This window comes from Lycium ferocissimum, chromosome 2, assembly GCF_029784015.1.
Source record: "Lycium ferocissimum isolate CSIRO_LF1 chromosome 2, AGI_CSIRO_Lferr_CH_V1, whole genome shotgun sequence".
In the NCBI taxonomy this organism is placed as follows: domain Eukaryota; kingdom Viridiplantae; phylum Streptophyta; class Magnoliopsida; order Solanales; family Solanaceae; genus Lycium; species Lycium ferocissimum.
In genome coordinates this window covers 52,954,215-52,977,745 of record NC_081343.1, presented here as the reverse complement: position 1 = coordinate 52,977,745, position 23,531 = coordinate 52,954,215, and the positions used below count along the sequence as shown (strand labels likewise).

Genomic DNA, 23,531 nt, shown 5'->3' with positions numbered 1-23,531 from the left:
AGATTGTCACTTTTTGAACTATAGTCCGGTGATTTTTTCCGATGCGAGGAATGTTCAAAAAAAAGATATCTTTTATACGTCCATTCAAAAAAATTATCTTTATTACTATTTAGAAATCAAAGGATAAAGTTTCATCTTTCAAGTTAGATAAATAAATTGAGGGGTCATGATGGCGGTAATGGTGAATAAAAAAACTAGTGGTTTTTCAACCAAAACTGGGAAGGAAATTTTAGTATTATTGGTGGAAGATAAAAATATTGACGTTTTGGAGTCTTGACACACCATAATCATTGGTCAAAGGGAAAATAAATGAGTTAAAGTTGGCGATTTTGTTTTTTATTCATACTTTGACCAATGATTAGTGGCAAGACTCAAACGTCCAATATTTTATATAGAACGTATTTTTTCTCTGATGTAATGTAGCTCACAAGGATTCGTAGACACCTCATCAAATGTTAGTAAGTTTTGGTTGGATACTACCAATGTCAAGACTAAACGTCAATATTTTATATAGAACCCGATATTTTTTTTCAATGTGGCTCGATACATCAAGGATATGTAGACGTTCGGATATTTTTAGGGTCCCGATAAGTTTTGTTTGGAAAGCTAATTTTTAGACGATAGGGAAAAGGTTCATAATTGAAAAATAAGGGCAAATATTTCAATTATTGTAATAGGGGTATAAATGGCTCGATAGTATATTATGAACCTTTTTTGAAAGTAGAGGTAAATCAGGCCCTTTTCCCATAAGATAATAGGATAGTACAAAAGATAACCATGATATTTGACTTTTCGATAGTACAAGAGTATTTTTGGCCCTTTTCCGTTTTTCAAATAATGGTCTGAAAAGCGGCTGGCCCTTACAGTTATGATTACAAGAAAAAGGGCCCATGTAAATTTGAATAAACTTCTTTCAAGCCCAAGACACCTGAGGACCCAACTAACAAAATTCCTAAAATTGGGGCTTCATTCAATTGTTTCAGAATCTCATAAACTTTCTTTTTATCTGCTAAAATGATCGTTATCCATAAAAAAATAATATTTCCACAAAGCAATGTATACTACATCACCTCATTCATCATTCACAATATCCCTCCTTATAAGAAATCCACATTTCATGCAAGCACAAAGACATAGTAACAACAATCTATTTACATATAGAGTCAGGCCACTGATGTAGCTCATAACATTAAGTTCCAACGCATATGAACCGTTATTTGATAACACAGAATATGAAAAACGTCATACCAGACAATATACAAGCTGTTGAATGATATTAAAGTGGCGATAACCGTGATCAGAATAAGCTTGAAGAATCGAAGCAGGAAATACGTTGCCTCTTGTTTGGATAGGTTGAGTATTCCGGAAATGCAGAAACTTTATCCAGGACAGAACTAAATGCCTGTCGAACAGAGGATAAGAGAATTTCCCCATGTTCAATATTAACATGTCCTCCTTCGATCATATTCGTGAAGACAAATTCGTTCTTAACTCGACTTCCTAACGTTGATATTTCTGACTTAACCAAATTCAAATGAAGGGAATTGATAACTTGTCTTAAATCTGACAACAGATCAGGCCTGTATTCACAACAAATGGATGCCCTATAACAACATGTTCCATCTGCATTTTCAGCAATTGTTTCAACTCTTATGTCATCAGAGTCCAATGGAATGAAGAAACTTTCACTAACATGACTTGCACTTTCCTTCAATTGTTTCACTTGGCATACTACTTCAGCTAGCAATGCTGCTTTGTCCATCTGAAGTAAAAGTTCCAACCTTCAGTGAGTGGTGGAGCTAGGATTTACACAAAGGGGATCCAAAATATAAGAAAAATTCAAAATATAAACTTAAAAAGAAGCCAAGGGATTCAACATGTACTATATTTATATACATAAAAAATAATTTTAACCTTATAAATACAGTATAATGTTTCGATGAAGAAGGTTCGGATGAACCCCGTGCTCTCCCCATGCCTTCTGTAGAAGCTCAATGCAAGAAAATCATTGACTAACTTTCTTCATAGAAATAGTTAGGCCATGGTAGATGACATGAAAATGACTATCTTAATAGAAAATAAGTGTTTAAGTCAAATGGTTAAGTCATAAGTAGTTGTTAAGGTCTTGTCAGTTTTTGCACCAAAGTACTAGCTACAATAATATAACTAAAAAAAAAAACAATAATATAGCTAATTAAATTGGTAACCAAGCCAAAAAGTAATAAAGAGAACAGTCCTAACTACTACTTTACAATAGTATAACTAATTAATTGAACCAATCGAAAACGTGTTGGCATAGATCAAGAGATAGAAGTCACCAGCGGACTTTGCACTCTACAGTTTGATTACCTTAATCAAATGAAAATTTAAACAGCCGACAAACCGCCAAAGAGTTTACTTTGGTGATGAAATTCTAGCAGAAATTTAAAATCTTTTATGTTTCCATCAATATGCAAGCTATCAATAAAACTTTGACCTTTATTCCAGAAACTAGCTACTTTATGAGAGGACCAAATCAAATTAAAACATGTTGAATTTTACATAGAAGTAACCCTCCTAAACCTTCTTCTCTTAGAACAAATGGGGAGTAAACAGAATCAAGAAAATGAATAATAACTGGATATCTATAATAAATCTTGAAATGGTAGTCAGGCACATAAATGAATTTTTTAATTACTAGAAGGAAACTTATGTTGCTTGAAGTTTTCAAAATGCTGGCGGATGCATGTCGAATCATCCTAAAGTAGTGCATTTTTGAGGATCCGACACAGGTGCGATAACATTTTTGAAGACTCCTAGCAACATAGCTATAAACACCTTGTCAACCTCGATTTAGTGGCCGGTGAATCACTGATCAAAGATGAGATTTTGGAGAGATTCTTCATCGATCTAGCAGCCGAAAACAGAGTAATATGGTTTCATCCTTCAAGATTTAAGCACCCAAAAATGAAATTTGTTTCTTGTTTTCCTCGGTATGTGAGAGTTTGGGAACACAACCATGGATGTTATAAAAGCTTGATTTTATTTGAGTTAGTAAATGAAACAAAACTGACCTATCAACAATTTTGATTCTCACCTTATCTGACACATATTTCAAGTTGCATTATTACAGAATACATTTTTACATCTTTTATCTAACTCAATACCATGATCATAATAGGAACAACATAAGAACCAATTTTCACCTCAAAATAGACAATAAAAAGCACCAGACATGTAATCTAAAAAGTCATTTCCTAACATTCTTAAATCTCCATTGTCAACAAAAGGGAGAACTTACTTTGTTAGAGGATGGCACAAGATTGCGAAGTGTGGTCAAATGAGCATTGATCCTCTGCCTTCTTCGTCTTTCTGCCTCGCTATGGCTCTTCAATGCAGCAATAGTTTTCCCCTCTGATTTTCCAACTTTTTTTTCCACTCTTCCACTAGCCTTCACCAATTCACCTTTCTCACTATCCAACACCAAACTTTGTGGAACCCCTTTTGCCTCATTCTCACAAAACTCACCTAAATTCCCAGAAATCTGACAGTTCATTCTAACAAACTTATGCACACAAATATATTACCTTTACGTCTTTCTTGTATATTGTTGGTATATCACAATTAAACAAGACTCAAAACAAACCATAAGTTATTAAAGCAAAGATATTTAGTTACTAAGATTCAAGAACAAATTGACAGTACTATGAGGAAATTGAAAAAACAATAAAGGGTCAAGCTCCAGGAGGACGACCTGTAGGAGCAAACCAGAAAGAGATCATTCGAGGGGCAATCTTGAAAAATGTGAAACATGAGCAAATGTTGGCAGCAGAGAGAGTGGTAGTTGTGATAGTTTTGGACATAACTGCCATAGAAGAGGTAAACTAGAAGATTTAAATGTGAACTTTTAATCAAATTATTGGGAAGACAAATTAGCAAGAAAACATCCACATTTTCTTTCTAATGGTCTTGAATTTCAGCATCTCGATGAATATGAGGTTGACCCTGTTGAGGAAATCGATGAATATACAGATAAAGAAACAAAAATTTTGTGTGTTGTTGAAAAGGACAAAGTGGACACAAGACTTTTTGATCTTCTTGGTTTTTAGATACAGAGGGCAAAAGTAAAATTTTGACTTCTCTTGCTATGGCTTATGGTATTTAGTATAGGAGTTGATGATATAAATAAAGAATTGAAAATTTGCCAATTCGAGCAAAAAAAGATAAATAAAATATGTTTTGTAAATAAAAGACAATGTATATTGGATTATAAATTTGAATCCGTATGTGGAGAAATGCAAATAAGTTGACCGTAAAATGAACTATATAAGATATTGGATGAAGGTATGAATGTTGAACATATTTATGATTTTAAATGTAGACCTTGGCATTTACCTTTAAAAGTAGAACAAAAGTACTTATTAAAGAAAATATTGTGCAGTGTTTCTATGTAATGAAAGGTTAATTATAACGTGCATTGATTGATTCTAATATAACCCCTATGGTCCAAAAAGGGTGTTATATATTGTTTCCGAGAATCAAATGTGCGGCTCTTTATTAAATATTTTTAAATGAATTCTTCGTCATTTTGTACATGAAAAAAAAATTAGAAATTGTAAAAATAATATATTATACACTACCTGATTTTACTATTGAAGTTTGACAAATTGTATTTGGTGAACCAAAGTGACAAGCTTTATTATTGGTCCAAGCTTGATCCAACGAACCCCTGCAGGATGACTATTCATATGTGTTCGATAATTGCTACAAATTTGATATTATTTATGTTATAATTAAAATTGATTGATAGTATTATTTATGTTATAATTAAAATTAACTCCCGAATAACTCACGGAGACAATGGTAATTTGAAAAATTTGCATACCTTTATCTCCAAATATTTAATGAAGAGGAAAAAAAGAATGCACAAAATTAAAATAAAGAAAAAATTAGGTGATAATAAGAGTGCTAAAATAAAACTCCTGCATCCATCCTTAGTCTCTTTCACATTCTCAATTCTCAGACGTCATCTCCAAATGATCAGTCTAGAACCTCACTAAGTCATTAGGGTTTAGCATTTCAGCTCCATATAATAAAACGTAGCTATGCGAATTATGATTAAAATACGATTAGCTTGTAATCGACCGGCCATTAGAGTAGTTGAAGATTGCACTAATAGAGGTTGAATATTGCAATACAGTATTACCTTATTGCCTTTCCCTAGTGGCTAGTATTAAAAATTATTCAGAATATGTCCGAAACCGAAAACCACAAGAAACGGTAGGTCATCATAAAAAAGTCTAAAAACATAACATTCATGCATTTATAAGTATTTGAAGTTGTGAACCCTTTTAGCTATTAACGTGTGTATCTTTAAAATCTTTTTTTAAAAAAAGAACTAAATACAAAAATGTCAAACTTAAGTTAGGTTTTCATTTTTTATTAACAGTCAAAATCTCTTCTTGTTCACCAATAAAAAGTCAAATTTTAAGTATTCTGGTTTTAGAATCTCAATTCTCGATTGATTGATTGACTCTTAAACAATTAACCATAAAAGTTGAGACATCCATAAAACTAATATAGCTATGTAATTAAAGTGAACGCAACCCCTATATATATGCCCCACAATTAATCAACTCTCAAATCTCTGATTACCCTTTCGATCGACAGTTAATTGCTTTATTTCATTTTGAAGTTCATGTTATAGTCCTTTAATCTGGATTGCAACTTCTAAGTGCTAACCATGAAGTGATGAGATAGTTAAAATAATTGTATTAAAATATTTAGCTGCTGAAAATGGCTGGCGTAAACGTTTTCGTTACTTCTAATTGGTAGACTTCCTTTTCAGGTAGGCTTTGAAGCTGTTCACATATCATTATCCATGACATAGCATTTGATACTTGGAAAGTAACAATAAAGAGATAAAAAAGATTGAACTAAACCAAGTCAGCGTTAAAGTTAGTACCCACTCAATAAGGGGCGGAGCCAGGTAGGGTTTGAGGGTTCATCCGAACATTCTTCGGCGAAAAATTACACTATTTGTACATGATAAAAATTATTTTTTATGTATATATAGTAGATGTTGAACCCTCTTTAGCTTTTTTGTGTGTTTACTTCTTCATATTTTGAACCCCTTAAGGAAAAATCCCGGCTCCGCCACTGTTAAATACTCATTAGAAAATTATTACCCTTTATAGCTAGTTAATTATCATGGTGCATGGAACAGAGAGTTGAGGGTTAGCAATATTATTTAGTTAGTTAATTATTAGAGTTCGAGTTAGTTATATATCGGTACTAGTATAATATCGAATTATTCTGATCACTTTTAAGCTATAAAGGCAAATGCCTCATTTTCTCCCACTGTATATTCAGAACTGCTTTAAAATCAAGACTAGATGTTGAATTGAATATCTCGCTATAGACTTATAGTCTATACTATAAATTTTTTGCTAGTTGTGCATTTGGCCTTCTTTCCCTCCTTCAAATACTTTGAAATATGTACGTAATAGCACTAAAAGATGAGCAGAACCTTTGTAGGTACTAACAAAAGAGATAGTTCTAGTAATTTCATTCCCAATTTTAGTTCATAGAGTGGATGTAATTCAAGTTTCAGCAATAGACAATTAAGCAGCAAAGTGCAGCCCATAGATCTATATAGTTGAGTAGTTGATGCCCATCTCCTTTCAAATGATGGCCCATTAATTTAATTTCATACACACATATTGTTGTTGCAAGGGAAAGCCGTGATAACTCAACTCAAATTTAGACAATAACAATCATATATTTCACATGATGAACATTAAAATGTACAATTTAGAAGCTGGCACCTTTTAAGTGCTATAACTATGGACAGTTTAATCATAGTCTACTTCAAACCCACAACGTATTCACATGTAAACATGGTTGAAAAGTACTTAAAAAAACTAAGGATAGTTAATTTCCTTTAGGCAGTGGGATAAGAAGCGTCCATGGCAAGTCCACAAAGGCCTTCTTTATCATGAATATCCCTTTTCATGTGTGCATATCCATTTTCACCCCATTTACTGCCCCAAGAATTCTTTATAATCCAATATTTTGTACCATTACTTGTAGCGCCATATCCCACTGCTGTAACAGCATGGTTAAGCCAAGTGCTACATGATCCGCTGAAAACTCCACTTGAATAGAACTGGAAATCGAAGCTGCTCCCATCGATTGCCACTGATACTGGTTGATTAGCTACAGCCTGCAAAAGGGCCTTCTCGCTGTTGGCTGGCACATCTTCGTATCCTGTAATTAGCCATTAGTGTTAAATGGGCGGATTGAACTATATCTGGACGGGTTTAAACATGTTAAGTTGATAAATAGGTTGGGTCATAACCCATCCAATGTTAATTTGCTGGGGCAAGTGCATAGAAGTCGATTTTGGAACCATCATTTAAGCCCAAGCCTTGATGTATAAAATTTTGCAAATTTAACCACTTTGAGCCAACTTCAGGCATACGCAACTGAAGTTACAAAAATTTGCATCTGAAGTTTGGTAGCAAACTTTCAGCAGTTTTTCCTGAATTTTCACACATATATGTTCCAAATCTAAATTGAAAGTAGTTTTTTCTGACACTTGAACTACAATACTTATTCCTGTCAATGTTTTCAAGCTTTTCCAATAACACCACTTGATTTAAACTCAATTTTCATATTCGAAGTTCAAGATCCTTTTTCAAGGCTTGTAATAATGGTGATTTAAATGCTAAAAAATCCTTAACTGGCTATAAAGTATAGATGCAGAATTTTTTAAAAAGTGGTTGCGCATTAAATAATGTTGTGCAAATTTTCTAATTTGCATGTTTCAAAATTGGCAGGTCAATTGGATTAAACAATGGGTCAGAACCTAACTCGCCCAAATTGAAGCCATTTTTCATATTATCATGGGCTAGATATAACGCCCATATATATACCTGTAATCTTGGCAGCTGAAACAGTTGACCTTTTCTTGTTACAGACACCATCTGCTGCCTTGTATGGATAGTTAGCTTCTGTAGTGAGGCCCTTGTTTTTCATAATGAATTTAAATGCAGTGTCCAATAGTCCACCACTGCAACCTTCATCCTCACCTTCAACATCACAGTCTACAAGCTCTTGCTCTGATAAAGGGACCAACTTTCCTGTTTTCAGTTGGTGTAGCCCTTCCATTGCACCTACTGCAGAAAACGCCCAACAGCAACCTGTGTGTTTTGCATAGTAGCAACAAATTTATATATTGCTACAAATTGAAAGGACAAGTGAGTTTTTTTTTAAAGAAGCAAGCTGCCCTTTTCGGAAATTTCAATAAAATGATGTTTTGACACTGTCACAAAGAAATGGAAATTCCTCCCCTGTTTTTGACACTCTGAAACACATACAGTTGCACTGGATACTCCCTCTCTCCCCGTTTATGTCGCACCACCATTCGGATTTACGATAGTCAAGCTTCTTAGTTTTCACGGTAAATTCGGACCTAGAATTTTAAAATAAAATTTACATATTTGAAAACTACGTGTAAAGAATATCATAAGTCACAATAATTAACAATTCAAAGTATTTAAAATACATATGAAAATATAGAAGATAGTATTTCAGATGGCCACTGAACAAAGGATAATTCACTCAAAAAGTCACTCAACTTTGTTTTTTAACCCAAAAAATATTTGAAATATAGTGTTAAAAAGAAACTCGTTTGACTATCGAAATTTGAATTGTGCCACGTAAATTGGGACGAAGAGAATAGTTATTTTGGAAGGTGGGGTGGTACTAGAATGTAAAAAGAGTGCAGGAAAAATCTTGACTAACATATAGTGGCTTACATTTTGTTATCAACTAATAAAGGAACAAAGTCCGAGTCAAAAGTTCAACTCTATACGTTTATGGAGCACTTAATTAGTTGCTTTCTTAAGGAACGTGGCAAGTCAATTAAATAGAGCTAATATTAGCAAATTCTTGTACTTACCACAATCTTTTTGGTCCTTGATAGGGGTAACGGCACCTTTCTTTCTCCAATCCATAGTTGGCGGTATGTCTGTCACATTAGCGTACCTAAAATGTGTTCTTGGCTTTGAGGAAGACACGACCTTAGGATGTGATGACCTCTTGTAACCGGTATGTAACACACGGAATTCCTCATTTATGAGATCAGTAAATTTATTAACGCCAAGTTTGTATCCTTTATCTTCACCCGCATTAAAAGTTTCTATACGTTCCACGTTTTCTTTGAATATTTTAAAACGCATTTCTTTCTCAAGCAAATCTTTGTAAACTTTGTCATGATGAGCAATCCATTGCTCATGCCTAGCTCGCATGCTTGCCTCATAGTTAATAGGACGTGATGAAGCTACTTGAGAGTTCCACAGTCCCAAAACTATGAAGAACAAAGCTAAGAAAAGGTATTGGCTAAGGTTCGCAAAAGCCATTATGAAATACTAGTAGTTATTATTATGAAGAAACAAATAGTATGAAAGATTTTCTTGGATGAATATTAAAGCATGCATGGCAGAGGTATTTATAGGCAAGATCAATCCATACAAGTTGAATCTCCTGTTGGTGTTGCATAGATAAAGACAATTTTAGGTTTCTTGCACAATTTTCTGATTCAGACACTTTTGGATGGAACAAGATCAGTTAAATCAGTTATCGTGCTTAGCATGGAATTGTTGCATACTACTACTTCGATTGCTGAATTTTTTTAGTAGCGCTTATTAATTACTCCCTCCGTTCCAAAATAAGAGTCTAGTAAAAGAAAATTGTCCCAAATTAAGTGTCATCTTAGAAATTCAAGATAAAAAGTGGCAAGTATTTCCAATTATGCGCTTAGCAATAAATAAGTAGTCCTCTTTAATATTACTCAATTCTAAAAAAATATTTAATAAATAGGGGTAGTATAGTAAACTCCACATTGTATTTATTGATTTCTTAATCGACGTGATTTTTGCTAATTATTTTGGGATGGAGGGAGTACTCCTTTCATTCCTTTTATACTTTTTCCATGAATTGCAGGGGTCCCAAATCAATCATCTGGATCTATACTAAAAGCTAAATTGTCATTCGCGCTCGCGCACGATCATTTAAAAATAGTGAATTCACTGTATAATCTTGTTGTACCATAATGAGACATAAGAGAGAGAATTTTCATACATGATATGCAAATATAGATAATTTCTCATGTTAGCAACTCACAATGTTAATACTAATTTCAAGATTTATTCGCACACTTACTCACATCTGAATAGAACATAAAAAATTTGAGATTACTTAACAAATGAGACTTTAATAAATCGAATCTCAACTACTTTTGTTAAGATCTTAAAAACTATGATCATCTAATCGATAACATTTCGAAAAGGCCTAACACAATGGAATGGTTGTAGTAATACATACATCCCTTAAATGAAATTGTTGCTTTTAAATTACACTGATGCCTCCTTCCTCCTAAGTCTTCACAAAAATATTGTTAATCTCCTCCCCTCTCCCACCCCCCTCCCACCCACCCCACACAAACACAATGAGAAAAAAACTTTGTAATTCATTTTCATTTTGATTATATATATATATATATATATCAACAATATGATAGTACTCTTGCGGGATCTGGTTAAATCCTTACAAAATGTACAACTTTTTAAAATGAAATAGACTTCTATAAACAATAAAAAAACGTGATATTGCTTTGGAGCAAAACATGTAGAGAAAGATAATACTATTCCATATCTCAAAGAAATTAAACATCGAAAGCCTACAAATCTTTCTTGACTTACCTAATCTTAATATGATAAGCTCATGGAATTAACTAAAGTTTGAAAAAAGGGGATGATAATTATGAAAGGCAGCAATTATTAATTATTGCTATCATCCTATGTAAGCCTTGTAAAGAGTGTTCATCGAAATAAAATACGCTAATGGTAATGGATGGTGATACTGGTACCAGCTGCTCCCATGTCTCTTCCTTCATGGTTTATCCTTGTCTTTTCCTAAAGAACAGAGTATTCACTAAAAAATCAATCTTCAAAACTATCAGAAAGATGAGAAGTAGTTCTACCATCCCTTATTATATGGTGTCCATGACTAATAATTTATTCGGGGTATCTAATTTGACTGAACATCTAACTATTTTTTGTTACAAACAACTATGTGCTTTGCACTTGAAAAAAATAATCTAAAAGCATATAAATTATAAATCAAAAAGTAACAGAAGAAAATATTATATAAAATAATAAGAAGCATGTACTAAGGTACCTTTTTCGTCAATAAAGATCATATCCAAACTTATTGACTCTCCAATTTTCTTGGTTTTAATAGCATCCCACAACCAACAAATAGTAATCAAAATAAACAAATAATCCCTATTAATATTATACTCTGAAAGAAAAATATGGTATTAAAATTCAATGAAAAGAAAGTCAGAGTAGGCAAATTACATCATGCAAGAAATTCACTTCCAATCTATATATAGTGCAAAAAAATAGAGTAGAAAGAGGTAGAGGAATGAATTGTTAGAGTAATTATTATCAAGAATTAATACACATTAAAATCATTATAATTTAAAAAGCTTCATGTGAATGGTGCCAAAAAGAACGCTACAGTTTCGTTTTAACCCCAGAATTGTACAACGAAAGTGAGCAATGAGTTGGGTTGGGGAAAGAAACGGTTTTAGGTTGTATTACAAACAAATTTAATGTCTCACTACCTATTGCTTTACGTGGGTTGAATGAGAGAGTTAATTAGACTTTATTTGCACAGTTCTACGTGGGCTGATTCTTTGGAAAGGGATATTTACTTAGACTATTTACTTTATGAGTTTCTTATTAATCCAATTAATTAGTAGATTATGTTAAGAAATGAAAATGTTAAAAAAAGGAGATAAAAGATAAATGCAATTGGAGGCCATAGAAAAGTGTCACATTACCTTGTTTATGCCTAGCTTTATTTCATAAATAGATTAGTAAAGGAGGACAGAGCGGTAAAAAAAAAACAATCTTTTATCTTCTTCTTTTCAGCAGTCACGTTCTCTATTTCCATCACACTAGTGCTAATTAGAAAAAAATGAATTTGGGTTATTGGGGAATGTACTAAGATGGAAAATGCTAATGATTCTAATTTCTATCCAAGTGGAACCCTGTATACAGTTACCAGCTGCTGATGATCTCATCCTATTAGTGGACATGTTGGACTATATATATTATAGGAAACCATCGCCATGAAACTCATTAGTGGAAGAGTTTTGACTTGATCAATGATTGATTAAATTGCTAGCTAGAGACATGCCTAACGGTTAAACAAGCAACTTAAATTATCGTGTATATCACAATTCATGCATATGTAGCTTGGAAAATGTTGACTAGGTAGGGATGTTTGACACGGAAAGCTAATTCATGCTGAGAATAATTTGGCAATGAGAACTTTAAAGCATGAAGCACTTCTTAGTTACTTTCGGTCTCATTAGCTATATATGGAATTTCAAACTTCCATGACATTGTCTTTTGAGTTCGAAAGAGATATCATGGATGAAATAATTATTTTCATATTATTTAAGGTATCTATTTCACTCATGGCATCTATTTTAAAATCACTCATGGTACCTATTTTAAAACTTTATCTTGATATTTGTTTCAAACTCAATGAAAAATCCCTAGCTAGAGTTTGGACATTTATAAGTTCAAACTTCATCATTGTGCTAGAGTTCTAGGTGTTATTTTTGCATTAAAAAGTCTATACTTTTTAATTTCTTTTTTTGCTTAAACGGAAAGGTTTGGTGTCAGAATTGAGTAGGGTTCACCATGAACCAACTCTAAAATGTGTAGTAGTGTGTGTGTAAAAATCGTGTGTGTGTGATGTTGTTGAATAAGTGTTAAGGTCTTGTTGACATAAAGGACAACGCAACGGATATGTTGACCAAGGTGGTTCCTCTTGTCAAGTTCAGTCATTGTATGAATTTGGCAGGAGTTCGCATTAACTGATGCGTCAAGATTTGAGACCGTGGCTTTGATTGCGGGCTCAAAAAATAGCCATTCCACCTAAAATTTTCAATTAGCTTAGGTCACGTCATAAATTATTACCCAATAATTTAATTTGGGTCAAAAGAAAAAATGAGTTCCCGGTATTTTAGCCTTTATCCACGAAAACTAAAATGATCCTGCTCTCTTGCTTCTTGGCTTATAACTCTAAATTGGAGTCTCCCTATTCAGAGAGGATTTTCATAGGTTACAATTTCCTTTCACATGAGGATCTCCGACTTTTGAGTGACGGTAGTTAATTGTATATATCCATGAACACACACAATATATACAAATATTAAATATTCATGCTTCCCCATGAATCAAATAGTTCTAAGAATCTTTTGGTCAGCAAATTACTCCCTCCATTCCAAAATAAGTGTTCTTTTAGGCTTTTTATTTTGTTCCAAAATAAGTGACACTTTAGGATTTCAAGAAGAAATTAATTATATTCTTCCAAACTTACCCTTATTTATTATTAAGAATCATTAAATAACTTTTCTTTTTTTAAGCATTAATTAGGGATAAGTTAGTAAAAACACTCCTAATTTAGGAGTGAACAATTTCTTAAGGGGTGTGCATGAGCTAAAAGAGACACTTATTTTGGAATGGAGGGAGTAGTACGTACACAATTTCTTTCACATAATTGATGATCTTTTGATTGAGTTTTGAGTGAGAACTGTGAACTGAATATAGCCATTCACACAAACGACAAATACAAAATATTCATGCTTCTTTATATGGAATCAAATAGTTCTTATAAGAATCTCTTGGTCAGCAAAATCGGATAACTTTACAAAGGCCAAATACAAAACACTCGTTATCATGGAATCCGTGTACGACTAAGGGTGGTCCTCTTTAGAAGTAAAAGAAATCTATTGATAGAAGCAAACATATCTACGAAAAGTAGACCCCAAAAGTTTGGAATATTTGGAAGCTATCGGCTCTAATTTATGAAAGAAAGTTTCGGTAACTTCATTTCATTTGTTAGGCTTGTGAGATCGCTTGTTTTGTTATGTATGGTGGCTATTTTGTTTATGTCTCCTCTAAATGCAAAGCATTATAACGTCTTACTCTATTGCGCGATTAGCCACAAGCTAAAATTTACCCCTAGTCATCCGTTAACAGAAAAAGATAGTGATAATGATATATGAGTGATTTGAATGGAATCTTTTAAATTTTATCTGTTTCTATGACCAAGTTTTAAATTATACTCCCTTCGTTCCATTACAAGTCTTAGTTTGCTTATGTACGAAGTTTAAAAATAAAAATATAAAAGAGAGTTTTGAATTTTATGAACTTAAAAAAGGTGCATAAAACATAGGAGTATTAAAAATATCTTTTGAATTTTGTACACATATCAATCATTATGGTGAACTCAATATTGAATTAAGAACTTGTTAAATGTGAAATATGACATTTTCTTTAAATAAATTTAAAAAAAAAAGTAAAACAAATGAATTAAAACGGACGAAATATTAAGGAAACTAGAATCTTCCTTTAAAATAAAAAAGATAATAAAGAATAATGTCTTGATCAGGAGACATGATGACGTGCAATATCGACTAGAAGAAATATTTACAATTGATGTGTGACTCTCAAGTCTAGTGTCATCAGAAAAAAGGCGGCCAATTCGTTTTCATATGATGCATAATAAAGGCAAGACTAATCTAAGCTAATTTGTACTCATAGTGACTTGTAATACCTCATCATAATACTTATTGTAAATAGATGGTTATAAATGCTTCAACTGTTATTTCACCTGTCAGTTAGCATCTAAGGACTTTCTTAACTATAAGCAATTGCTTAACAAAAGCATGTGTCAGTATCCATATACTAGAAAGGGTAGGAAAGACGGAAAAAAGAGAGGAGGAGAAAAGAAATTGGATGATAAACTTAGAATTGAATTTAATTAATATATTTGATAATGCAAAGATTAATTGCACTATCAGTATTTTAGCCTTTTGTTGATAGGCTATTAACTAATCTATCAGGTCAGAAATATGTTCATCGTATGAACTTATTTGTAACATAAATTTATAAATAAACTGATTGAGTAAATATTTTTTATAGTATTAATGTGCAAAAATTGAGAGGCAGCATTATGTCTATGGGCATGAACATCACTTATAATATTTGTCTACTTTTCTGTTTTCAAGAAGAAGCGGAACGAAAGGTTGGAATCTAATTCTTTTTTAAAGATGATTAAATTTCAGGAAAGTTTCATTACGAGCCGGCAATATAATCAACTTTTGTTCTAGTTATCTCTCTGAACTAACAAAGAGGTTAACGTTATATCGTTTTTACTACTAAGCTATTAGGGCTCCCCAAAATTTCCTCGAAAGACTCCAAATTCGAAGGAAGGCTACTACTGAGCTTTGAGGTTATAGGGCAACGTCGATCCCGACATGTTAGGTTGCTAGACATACTTGATTCAACTATGTAATATGCATAACAATTGTATTATATGACTAAATTATGATTTCTTAATCTACTATCTTTTTAAGGGTGAAAATTATTTTCTCCCTCTAACTTTTATGTAAAGCATCAAACTTCTTCTCCAACTTTAAATTTTAAATATCATCCTCTTCCCATTTCAATTATCTATTTCACCCTCTTAATTATCAACATCTACCTCTTTATAAATTTGAATATTATTATATTTTCTTTTCTTTCTTAAATTATGTTATTATAATTACTTATATAACAAATCAAAATACATAAATGGGGTAAATTAAATAACCAAATAGCTAGCAAACACATTAGTTAATTTTTTTAAGTCTAGTCATTTCGAAAATACAAGTATATAACTATGAATTTTAGACTAGTTCAACGGTACTTATGTCGTTTTAATGAATCAGAAAATTTGGGTACGAGGCAACCTATTTACAGAATGTCATTTAGGGCGTAACTACATTTTTAATTTCTCTTTTGCATCCATAGCTACTTAAAGATTTCCAGCATAACTCATCATTGTTGAAACTTGAAGAATCAGTCTTTTATTTCAACCATGAAAAGTAAGTCTTAAATTAAGTGGTTGTTGCTGGAAAAACTTGATTTCTTTTTTCGTCAACAACTCTTATATACATGATCACATAAGGTAAAATACAACACCATCTAAAAATGACAATTATTGCAAACTTGAAGATTTGAGTTTTGAATTTCAAATATGAAAAGTGAATTTAAATCAAGCCGATGTTGTTGAAAAAATCTAAAAACATTGAAATGAATGACGATTGACAATATAAATTACCCTCGATTTTGCATAGTATTCAGGGGCTGACCCACGTATAGTGTTCCGAGTGCTCGAGCACCCATTGACTTAAACGCGAACTATATATCATTATATAGAAATATCGTTAAATTCGGATATATTGACTGAATAGCACCCATCATACCAAAATTGGGGTGGGTGCTTTGGTTTAGAGCCTGAAATTAAGGTGTATTGTTGGTGAAGCGTGAGTTCGATTCCTTGGTGACACAAAATTTTATGAGCTCGACTTTTCCTTCTTTTTCTCCAATACTTTTAGTAACACTTCGTACCTTTAAATTGAACCTTATGCATGATTCAGGAGTTAGAAAATCAAGACGGGGAGTGTTAGGATTAAAATTTGTTTCAGTACGGTGATCAACGTTTTACGCATTGGTTTTACGAATCGTAAATGATTTACGGGCCATAATTGTACCGCAATTGGACCTCAGAAAAATCCAGCCCACTGTTATCGATTTACAGTGGGTTTTATGGCCCGTACAAGTTTCACGGACCGTACTTTGTACCGTAAACTATTCTACTGACCGTCTTTTGTACCGTATAAGGAGCCTGAGAAAACCAAGCCACTGGAACTGATTTACGGTCACTTTTACTAAAAATCCTACCGACTGAACAAAGATAAATTCGCGTTTTCAGTCTTTTATTCCATATTTTTCATTCTCCTCAGGCCCTAGCACGAAGTTCTCTCCTCTCATCTCCTCATCCTCCTACATCAAGGTAAGTCACTCTTAAGTATTTCAAGTGAATTCTAACACATACACATGAATTTTATGTAGAAATCCTTTGTTTCTAACCTAGGGTTTTCAAGAAAACCCATCTCAAGGTTCAAGGTTCAAGCTTTTGGGTTTCTTCTTCAAGATACAAACGTTGTTGCAAGTTTTGAAGCGATTAAGGTATGCAGGGCTTCTATCAACTTGCGGGAACACCATTGTTCTTCTCCAAGCCACGTGTAATCCATGATAGTACGATTTCCCTCTGGGTTAGAAATGATGAATCCTAGGTGCAAGAATATATATATATATATATATACCATCATGTTCAACCATGTTTCCGTTACTTGTATTCATGAATATCATTTCGGTTACCATGAATCTATCTGTAATCCATGAACACCCATGTTTTGAATTTCATGGGTTTTTAAATGCAAGTTATGAATCATTATACTTAATTCCATGAAATCCTCCAAGTTTCCATGTTTCATACAAGTTACCAATCATGTTTATAAGTCATGTTGATGAAATCCATGGGCTTTTAAGCCAACTATATTCATCTTCATGTTTTGAGAGTTGCATAGATTATCGAGAAGATTTAATACTAAAATTACGTATGCCAACGTAGGATAAAGATCGTTCCACCCAGTTAGGACGATTCCTTCATGTTACCTATTGCGGGTTATTTATGGATCCATTCATGTCATGTTCATGTCTCGTACCCCGGCAAGGTATGAGATGGCTTAGCTGATCGGGCAGAGATCAAATGCCACGTGCTCACGTGGTGGTTACATGTTGGTTATACTAAGGCTCTTCCATTTAATAATGTTTTACTTATGTTATATTATATTCATGTCAGATTATGTTCATGTTCATGTTCAGCTTATAGTTTCAGTTTCTGTTCTATTATTTCGTGTGCCATGTTTATTCACTCAGTTGTTCTACATACCAGTGCAATTCAAATGTACTGACGTCCCTATTGCCCCGGGGTCTGCATTTCACGATGCAGGTATTGATTTACAAGACGATGGATCTGATCGTTAGGTTTACACGTATTAGCTATTGGTGAGCCCCACTTCATTCGAGGTGTTAGCTTAATTTCATGTTTATATCAGTTTATGCAGTTAAGGTGTACCGGGGGCCTTGTCCCCATAAACGGCTTAAACGATCACTCGTATCGAGGTTTCATAGACTAGTTCAGTTATGTCATGTCAGATATTCAATTGGGTTAGCCTTGTTGGCTACCTTACTATGTTTTCAAACTATTCCTGCATTCATGATATAAATAGTATTTTCAGGATTATGATTACTTAATTCATGCTATAGTTAGATTTTCATGATTTAACTTATATTCCGCATCGGTACACGTCCCATGTTGATTCAGCAAGCCATGTGGTTCGCTTGATCACATGCAGTTAGGCACCGAGTGGCGTGTTGCGTCCAGGCCATGGTTCGGGGCGTGACAACTTTCTTCACTGGCTTTAACTTAGAAGTTTTTATGTTCCTTAGTTGTCTTGTTCCCACTGACTTTTCCTTATATATATGTATATATATATTCTGCTTTTTAAAAAAAAAACTTTCTTTGTTCAATCTTTTGTTTAGTTATTTGTTTCTAAATGTTTTTATGTTAACTTTTTTAGCTATTTTGTTCGAAAAATTTGCACTTATATTTTACGACTAGTAGCAACTTCACATTAAAGGAAGGTCAGCACCCATAATCTTAAAATTATCAATGTCTTTGATATTTCACTCTAGCGGAACAAGGATATTTGAGAGACATATGTTCATATGTAACCTCCCTATTTTCGAAATGACTAGACTACAAAGAAAATTATGAATTTAGGTCATGATTTAAATGGGAATCCCAAAATTGGCTATGTGTGCACTTTCTCCGTTGGGAATTGGGATTTCAAAGCCCAAACCCGTCCCTAAACCAAATTGATTTCGGATTAAACCCGCAACTTCAAATACCCCTATACTCCTTCCTTCGTGCCTACAAACTCGTTCTTTTTCCACTCTTTCTTCGGCGAAAAATTATCACTGTAAGTTTTATTTCTTTTTTACTGTTAATACGTTTTACCCTCTCATCTCTTAAACGAATTTCCTGAATCAGTATATGTATCTCTCCGATTCTATGGCTATCTTTAAATTCGGCAAATTGTAATCTGTTTGTATGTAAGGTTAATTATGTGTCCATGCACATTATTCAATTTTGTTGTGATTTATAGACAATTGTGCAGTATTAGTTAATCGCAAGTATAGTTTTAGACATTGTGATATCCAACTTGGACCTGTTTTAGGATCGGTGTACATAAACTCACAGGCGAATTTAGGATTTCTAGAATATGGGTGCACTATTAAAGAAGGAGATAAAAAATGCATTAAGTGGGAATTGATCTTTGTTACTCTTGGTAAATAACTAAGCTTTTAACCAAGTGCACCATTAAGCTTTTTTGTAGTATGGGTGCCAATGGTGGATCTAGTAAGGGTCAAGGGGTTCAGTTCGGCGAAAAACTACACTGTATATACAAGGTGTAAATTATTTTTTATGTATATATAGTAGATGTTGAACTCCCTTGACTTCTTCGTTTGTCTACTTCTTTATATTTTTGAACCCCTCTTATTTAAAATTTTGGCCCCGCCACTGATGGGTGCCATCACGTAATATTAGATCAATTCTAGAAAATATGTTCATAAAATATCTAGCTTTGCGAAGAGACCATGGGTTCACATGCCCCAAATTTTATACATAAATTCGCCCCTGCATACACTCATGGGTCTAGCTAGGGCACTGGGAAGGGGTTCGTCGTCGAAAAATTAAACTGTATACATAAGGTGAAAATTATCTTTTAGGTATATATAATAGTTATGGAATCCTCTTGTCTAATTTGTATGTTTACTTCTTTATATTTTGAATTTAAGTGAAAATCCTAGCTCTGCCACTGCATAGACTTGGTTTACTTTACATGCAAGCCTTCTTCATCTAATAGTATGTTGGGTCATTTGGGTCTTTTGGTTTATGTGAATACTGTGTTAGGTAGTTGATTGATTGATTGATTGCGAGTCCTATCTAGTTTCGTTCTGTTGTATAGTTCTGCAATCAGGGGCCAGGTTCGTAACCAACCACACTACCTGATATTTAATAATTGGAGGATTGTTTATTGGGTCTATGTTGCACCTATGCCCTCCCATCATCTAGGATATTGAATTAACAGTTCTTGATATACTTCGATGGATAATTTTGTCTCGGCAAGTTGAAATAGAGCATTTTATATAGATTTACAATGATACGTAGGATTGTAATATGGATATTTATTTGCAATCCTAATCTCATAGAGTTGTTTGTTGGCGTGATTTTACTCTTAAAGTTTCTCTGTGCTGAATTACTAATCCAAGTAAACAAACTGTACAAGTTTTGATTGAGGAATTGGATCTTTTTATGATGCTATTTTTATTCTTGTGCAATTCTTGTTTATTTTGTAGAGCCTACTTCATATTAATTTGACACTAGGGCTTTCGGTTATATCTTCATGTTCACATGTTATACAAACCTGTAATTGCATTCATGTCCTTTGAAGTTGCTGCCGATAGCAATTTCTGTGCTGAAAAGTGATTTGTGAAAGCTAGATAATGGGGTTAAGTATGTCTTTCATGGGTTTTAAAGATGTTTGGTTATTAACTTGTTATACAGTCATTGTCATGGGTTTCATTAAATGGGTTACATGTCTTAAAACACTTTCACGAATCGATGTTTTAAATCATGGTTATTCTTATACCTGCAATATACTATTAGATTGTTTTCTCCTTCTGATGAATATGCATGTTAGCTCTGCAGTATTCTTCTCTTACACTGTGGTTTCCATTGGCTGTAAACAGATAAAGTGACCTAGTACCATGGAAGCACCTAATAACTCTGATGTTAGTACTGATCCAAAACCACAAGTCATATACCGGTGCAAGAAATGTCGAAGGATTGTTGCATCAGCAGAGCAAGTTGTTCCACATGAACCTGGCGAAGGACAAAAATGTTTCAAGTGGAAAAAGAGAAGCGACAATCCCTATAAGGAGTCACCTCAATGCTCCTCTATTTTTGTTGAGCCCATGAAATGGATGGAAGTTGGTTAGTCTCATTCCTAATTGTTCTCTCTAATTTTATGCAAAATTCTGTCCTTTCACATTACTAATGTAGCTTATATTCATCTAACAGTAGAAGAAGGTTCTGTGCAAGACAAGATTCAGTGCCTGGGTTGCAAAGCTCGCCTCGGTTACTTCAATTGGGCAGGCATGCAGTGCAACTGTGGAGCATGGATTAACCCTGCATTTCAGCTTCACAAGAGTCGATTAGATGAGTGCCATCTTTAAGTATTTGCCTGAGGTTTCCTTGAGGCGTGGTTAGTCGTTATTTAAGTCGGTTAAGAACTTACCATCTTCCTGCGTATATTAGGGTATAGCTATATGATATTTGGAAAAAAGCAGACAGTTTTTGTTTCATGATGGAGTAGGTCATGTATAGTTAATCGAACTAATTATACCTTAATGGAGTTGCTAACGATCTTGTTTGCCTCTTTATATATGTTTTTCTATCAAAGATGGTCACTGCTCCATATAAATCTGCCAACTGCTTAATGTTTTCGTGTTTAAAGATCAGTTAGTGACTCAAATAGCACATAATATTCATTTTTAGACTTTTTTCTTTCAGGCATGTTAACTAATGTATACTACTGATAGAACCTGAATCCTTATTGAATGACCATCTTGATCTCTGGCAAATCATAATTATGTTGATCATCAATCAAATAAATTCTGTATTGCAGTTACGTTATTACACTTTTAAGTGGGACTAGGACTGGGTTATATTTGCACCAGTCAAAAGTGACAAGTGAGAAGGAAAAAACAGAGCAAAAAGAGACGAATTGTACTTTTCCCTCACTCTTTTGATACAAATATGTCTTAACATTGTATACTTATTTGGCACTCAATGGAGCTGATCATCTAAGAAGTTCAGAAAGAAGGCAAACAGTATAGAAAAACATCAAGTGACATGAATCAGAAAATATGCATAACTTCCCTTACTGGCCAGCAGCAAAAGCTTCAACTGGGAAAGTTTTGGTGATGCCAGCAAGACTCTTGAATTGAATCTTGCCGGTGGGAGGATCATCCACACTGATCTCGTTAACTGGAGGCCATAACATCAACTCCTTAGCCTTCACTCCCTTGAGCTTCTTGATTTTCTTCTTGTCAATGAATCCATTTATTTCAGTGTCATAACTAACCAGTTTGCTGATAATCTTGAACTTGTGCTCAACTTTTTTAGTTTGCAGGATCCACATATACCCTGTGTTCTTCACAAATCCAACTTCGATCACATCAGCAAGAGGGAGAAGCCCCATTGGGAGTCCGAATTCTTCGAGTAGAGAAATCGCCATTTTCAAACCTTCCTCATGCCCCTTCTTAACAATTGCTCCTTCCTTCTCTGCCATGACTACTAGCTCGGAGTATTATTCTCAAGACTTTGTTCTTATAGAATCGGTTGTTCTTGATTGGCTTTTTTGCTTCTCTGCTGATTGGGACTGAATTTATTGTGTGCTACTATATGAAGAGACAAAATACTTGATGGACAAACCAATTAAGATTATTGTATTAGTCACCAAAGCTATGGTTTTCACTTCATTGCTGGTCCTAAGTTTTGTCGAATGTAATTTGTCTGCCATTCTTTTCTTGATTTAGGCGGCACTATTCCAAGAATAAGATGACAATTCTGCTGCATCAAGGGGCTAATCCAAGGCAATGGGCTTGGATTGGATTAAAGAAATAGGCTAAATTTTATTGTTATACGCCTATTAGATGTTACTTTGAAAGTCTAGCAGTACTATACTAAGAATTAATACATGATAATACATAAAAGATGGCTCAGTAAATGTACTTTACTTCGCAAACACGCATTAAAATATGAACACATTCTCTTTGCGGGCATCCTTTTACGCATCCTAACTTGTAAGAAGTATAACTATTACCCTTAAAATGAAATCTTATTCTTGTCAAGGTGTGTAGTAGAATATTTGTATTTGAGGCCCTTATTTGAAACCCACGTGTATAGCCTAATCCATTGTTTTATTGTGGGTTTTAGTGATCATACAAGCATCATTGCATAAACCACTCGCCTGAGAGAGTTGGTCAGATCGAGTCCTATCACGCACTTGCGATGTTCTCGTTTTCATGGAAATGGGGTATTAGCAATTTAGCATTATAGCATTGGTGCAATCTATATCTATATATAATATATAAAACTAGTAATATACAAGGTGATGTGACACCTCTCTATGGCCAGCATTGGTATTTTTCTTTTTTCTCAAATTTTTTGACATTTTTCCTATTTTTCTTCACCTATGTGCCATTAAAAGAAAATTAAAAATCACTTCTACATTAATTCTCAATTTACGTTACTCAATTGCAATTACTTTTCCCTTTTATTTTCGAAATACATAAAACCCAACCGTCCTCAAAAGAATGTTAACGGCAAAGAGTTGCAACTTTTCATATGCCTTAATAAATATGGCAGCAAAGGAAGTT

The 23,531-nt window shown here is 33.6% G+C and overlaps 4 protein-coding genes across 6 annotated transcripts; 1 reads left to right on the top strand and 3 right to left on the bottom strand.

Annotated features, from left to right (window-relative positions):
- Nucleotides 1–1,057: 1,057 nt before the first annotated feature.
- On the bottom strand, nucleotides 1,058–4,194 carry LOC132044301 (transcription factor bHLH30-like). Its single transcript, XM_059434791.1, has 2 exons — nucleotides 3,281–4,194; nucleotides 1,058–1,762 (listed from the first exon to the last, which is right to left on the bottom strand). The coding sequence occupies exons 1-2, from the start codon at nucleotides 3,533–3,535 to the stop codon at nucleotides 1,298–1,300; spliced, it is 720 nt and encodes a 239-aa protein (XP_059290774.1). The 5' UTR covers nucleotides 3,536–4,194; the 3' UTR covers nucleotides 1,058–1,297.
- Nucleotides 4,195–6,740: 2,546 nt separating this feature from the next.
- LOC132044293 (senescence-specific cysteine protease SAG39-like) lies at nucleotides 6,741–9,477 on the bottom strand. Its single transcript, XM_059434782.1, has 3 exons — nucleotides 8,945–9,477; nucleotides 7,917–8,183; nucleotides 6,741–7,248 (listed from the first exon to the last, which is right to left on the bottom strand). The coding sequence occupies exons 1-3, from the start codon at nucleotides 9,402–9,404 to the stop codon at nucleotides 6,923–6,925; spliced, it is 1,053 nt and encodes a 350-aa protein (XP_059290765.1). The 5' UTR covers nucleotides 9,405–9,477; the 3' UTR covers nucleotides 6,741–6,922.
- An 11,378-nt stretch (nucleotides 9,478–20,855) lies between these two features.
- LOC132044273 (probable inactive dual specificity protein phosphatase-like At4g18593) lies at nucleotides 20,856–22,631 on the top strand. 3 transcript variants are annotated; one of them, XM_059434766.1, is made up of 3 exons: nucleotides 20,856–21,081; nucleotides 21,169–21,352; nucleotides 22,283–22,631. In XM_059434766.1, exons 1-2 carry the CDS (start codon nucleotides 20,856–20,858, stop codon nucleotides 21,321–21,323), a joined length of 381 nt encoding a protein of 126 aa, XP_059290749.1. In that variant the 3' UTR covers nucleotides 21,324–21,352; nucleotides 22,283–22,631. The 3 variants fall into 3 exon arrangements, with proteins under 3 accessions (XP_059290749.1, XP_059290756.1, XP_059290741.1); XM_059434773.1 differs by having other exon boundaries at nucleotides 22,276–22,631; XM_059434758.1 differs by having other exon boundaries at nucleotides 21,169–22,631.
- LOC132047736 (uncharacterized) lies at nucleotides 22,031–22,441 on the bottom strand. The gene has a single exon (XM_059438739.1). The coding sequence runs from the start codon at nucleotides 22,439–22,441 to the stop codon at nucleotides 22,031–22,033; it is 411 nt and encodes a 136-aa protein (XP_059294722.1).
- Nucleotides 22,632–23,531: the final 900 nt, after the last annotated feature.

Excerpts from the sequence above, each read along its gene's own strand:
- LOC132044301 (XM_059434791.1), bottom strand. The coding sequence starts at position 3,535 with ATGAACTGTCAGATTTCTGGGAATTTAGGTGAGTTTTGTGAGAATGAG. Across the intron at positions 1,763-3,280 it reads TTGTGCCATCCTCTAACAAA|ATGGACAAAGCAGCATTGCT; the intron begins GTAAGTTCTCCC and ends CTTTTACTTCAG.
- LOC132044293 (XM_059434782.1), bottom strand. The coding sequence starts at position 9,404 with ATGGCTTTTGCGAACCTTAGCCAATACCTTTTCTTAGCTTTGTTCTTC. Across the intron at positions 8,184-8,944 it reads CAAGGACCAAAAAGATTGTG|GTTGCTGTTGGGCGTTTTCT; the intron begins GTAAGTACAAGA and ends CAAAACACACAG. Across the intron at positions 7,249-7,916 it reads TTCAGCTGCCAAGATTACAG|GATACGAAGATGTGCCAGCC; the intron begins GTATATATATGG and ends GGCTAATTACAG.
- LOC132044273 (XM_059434766.1), top strand. The coding sequence starts at position 20,856 with ATGGAAGCACCTAATAACTCTGATGTTAGTACTGATCCAAAACCACAA. Across the intron at positions 21,082-21,168 it reads CATGAAATGGATGGAAGTTG|TAGAAGAAGGTTCTGTGCAA; the intron begins GTTAGTCTCATT and ends TTCATCTAACAG.
- LOC132047736 (XM_059438739.1), bottom strand. The coding sequence starts at position 22,441 with ATGGCAGAGAAGGAAGGAGCAATTGTTAAGAAGGGGCATGAGGAAGGT.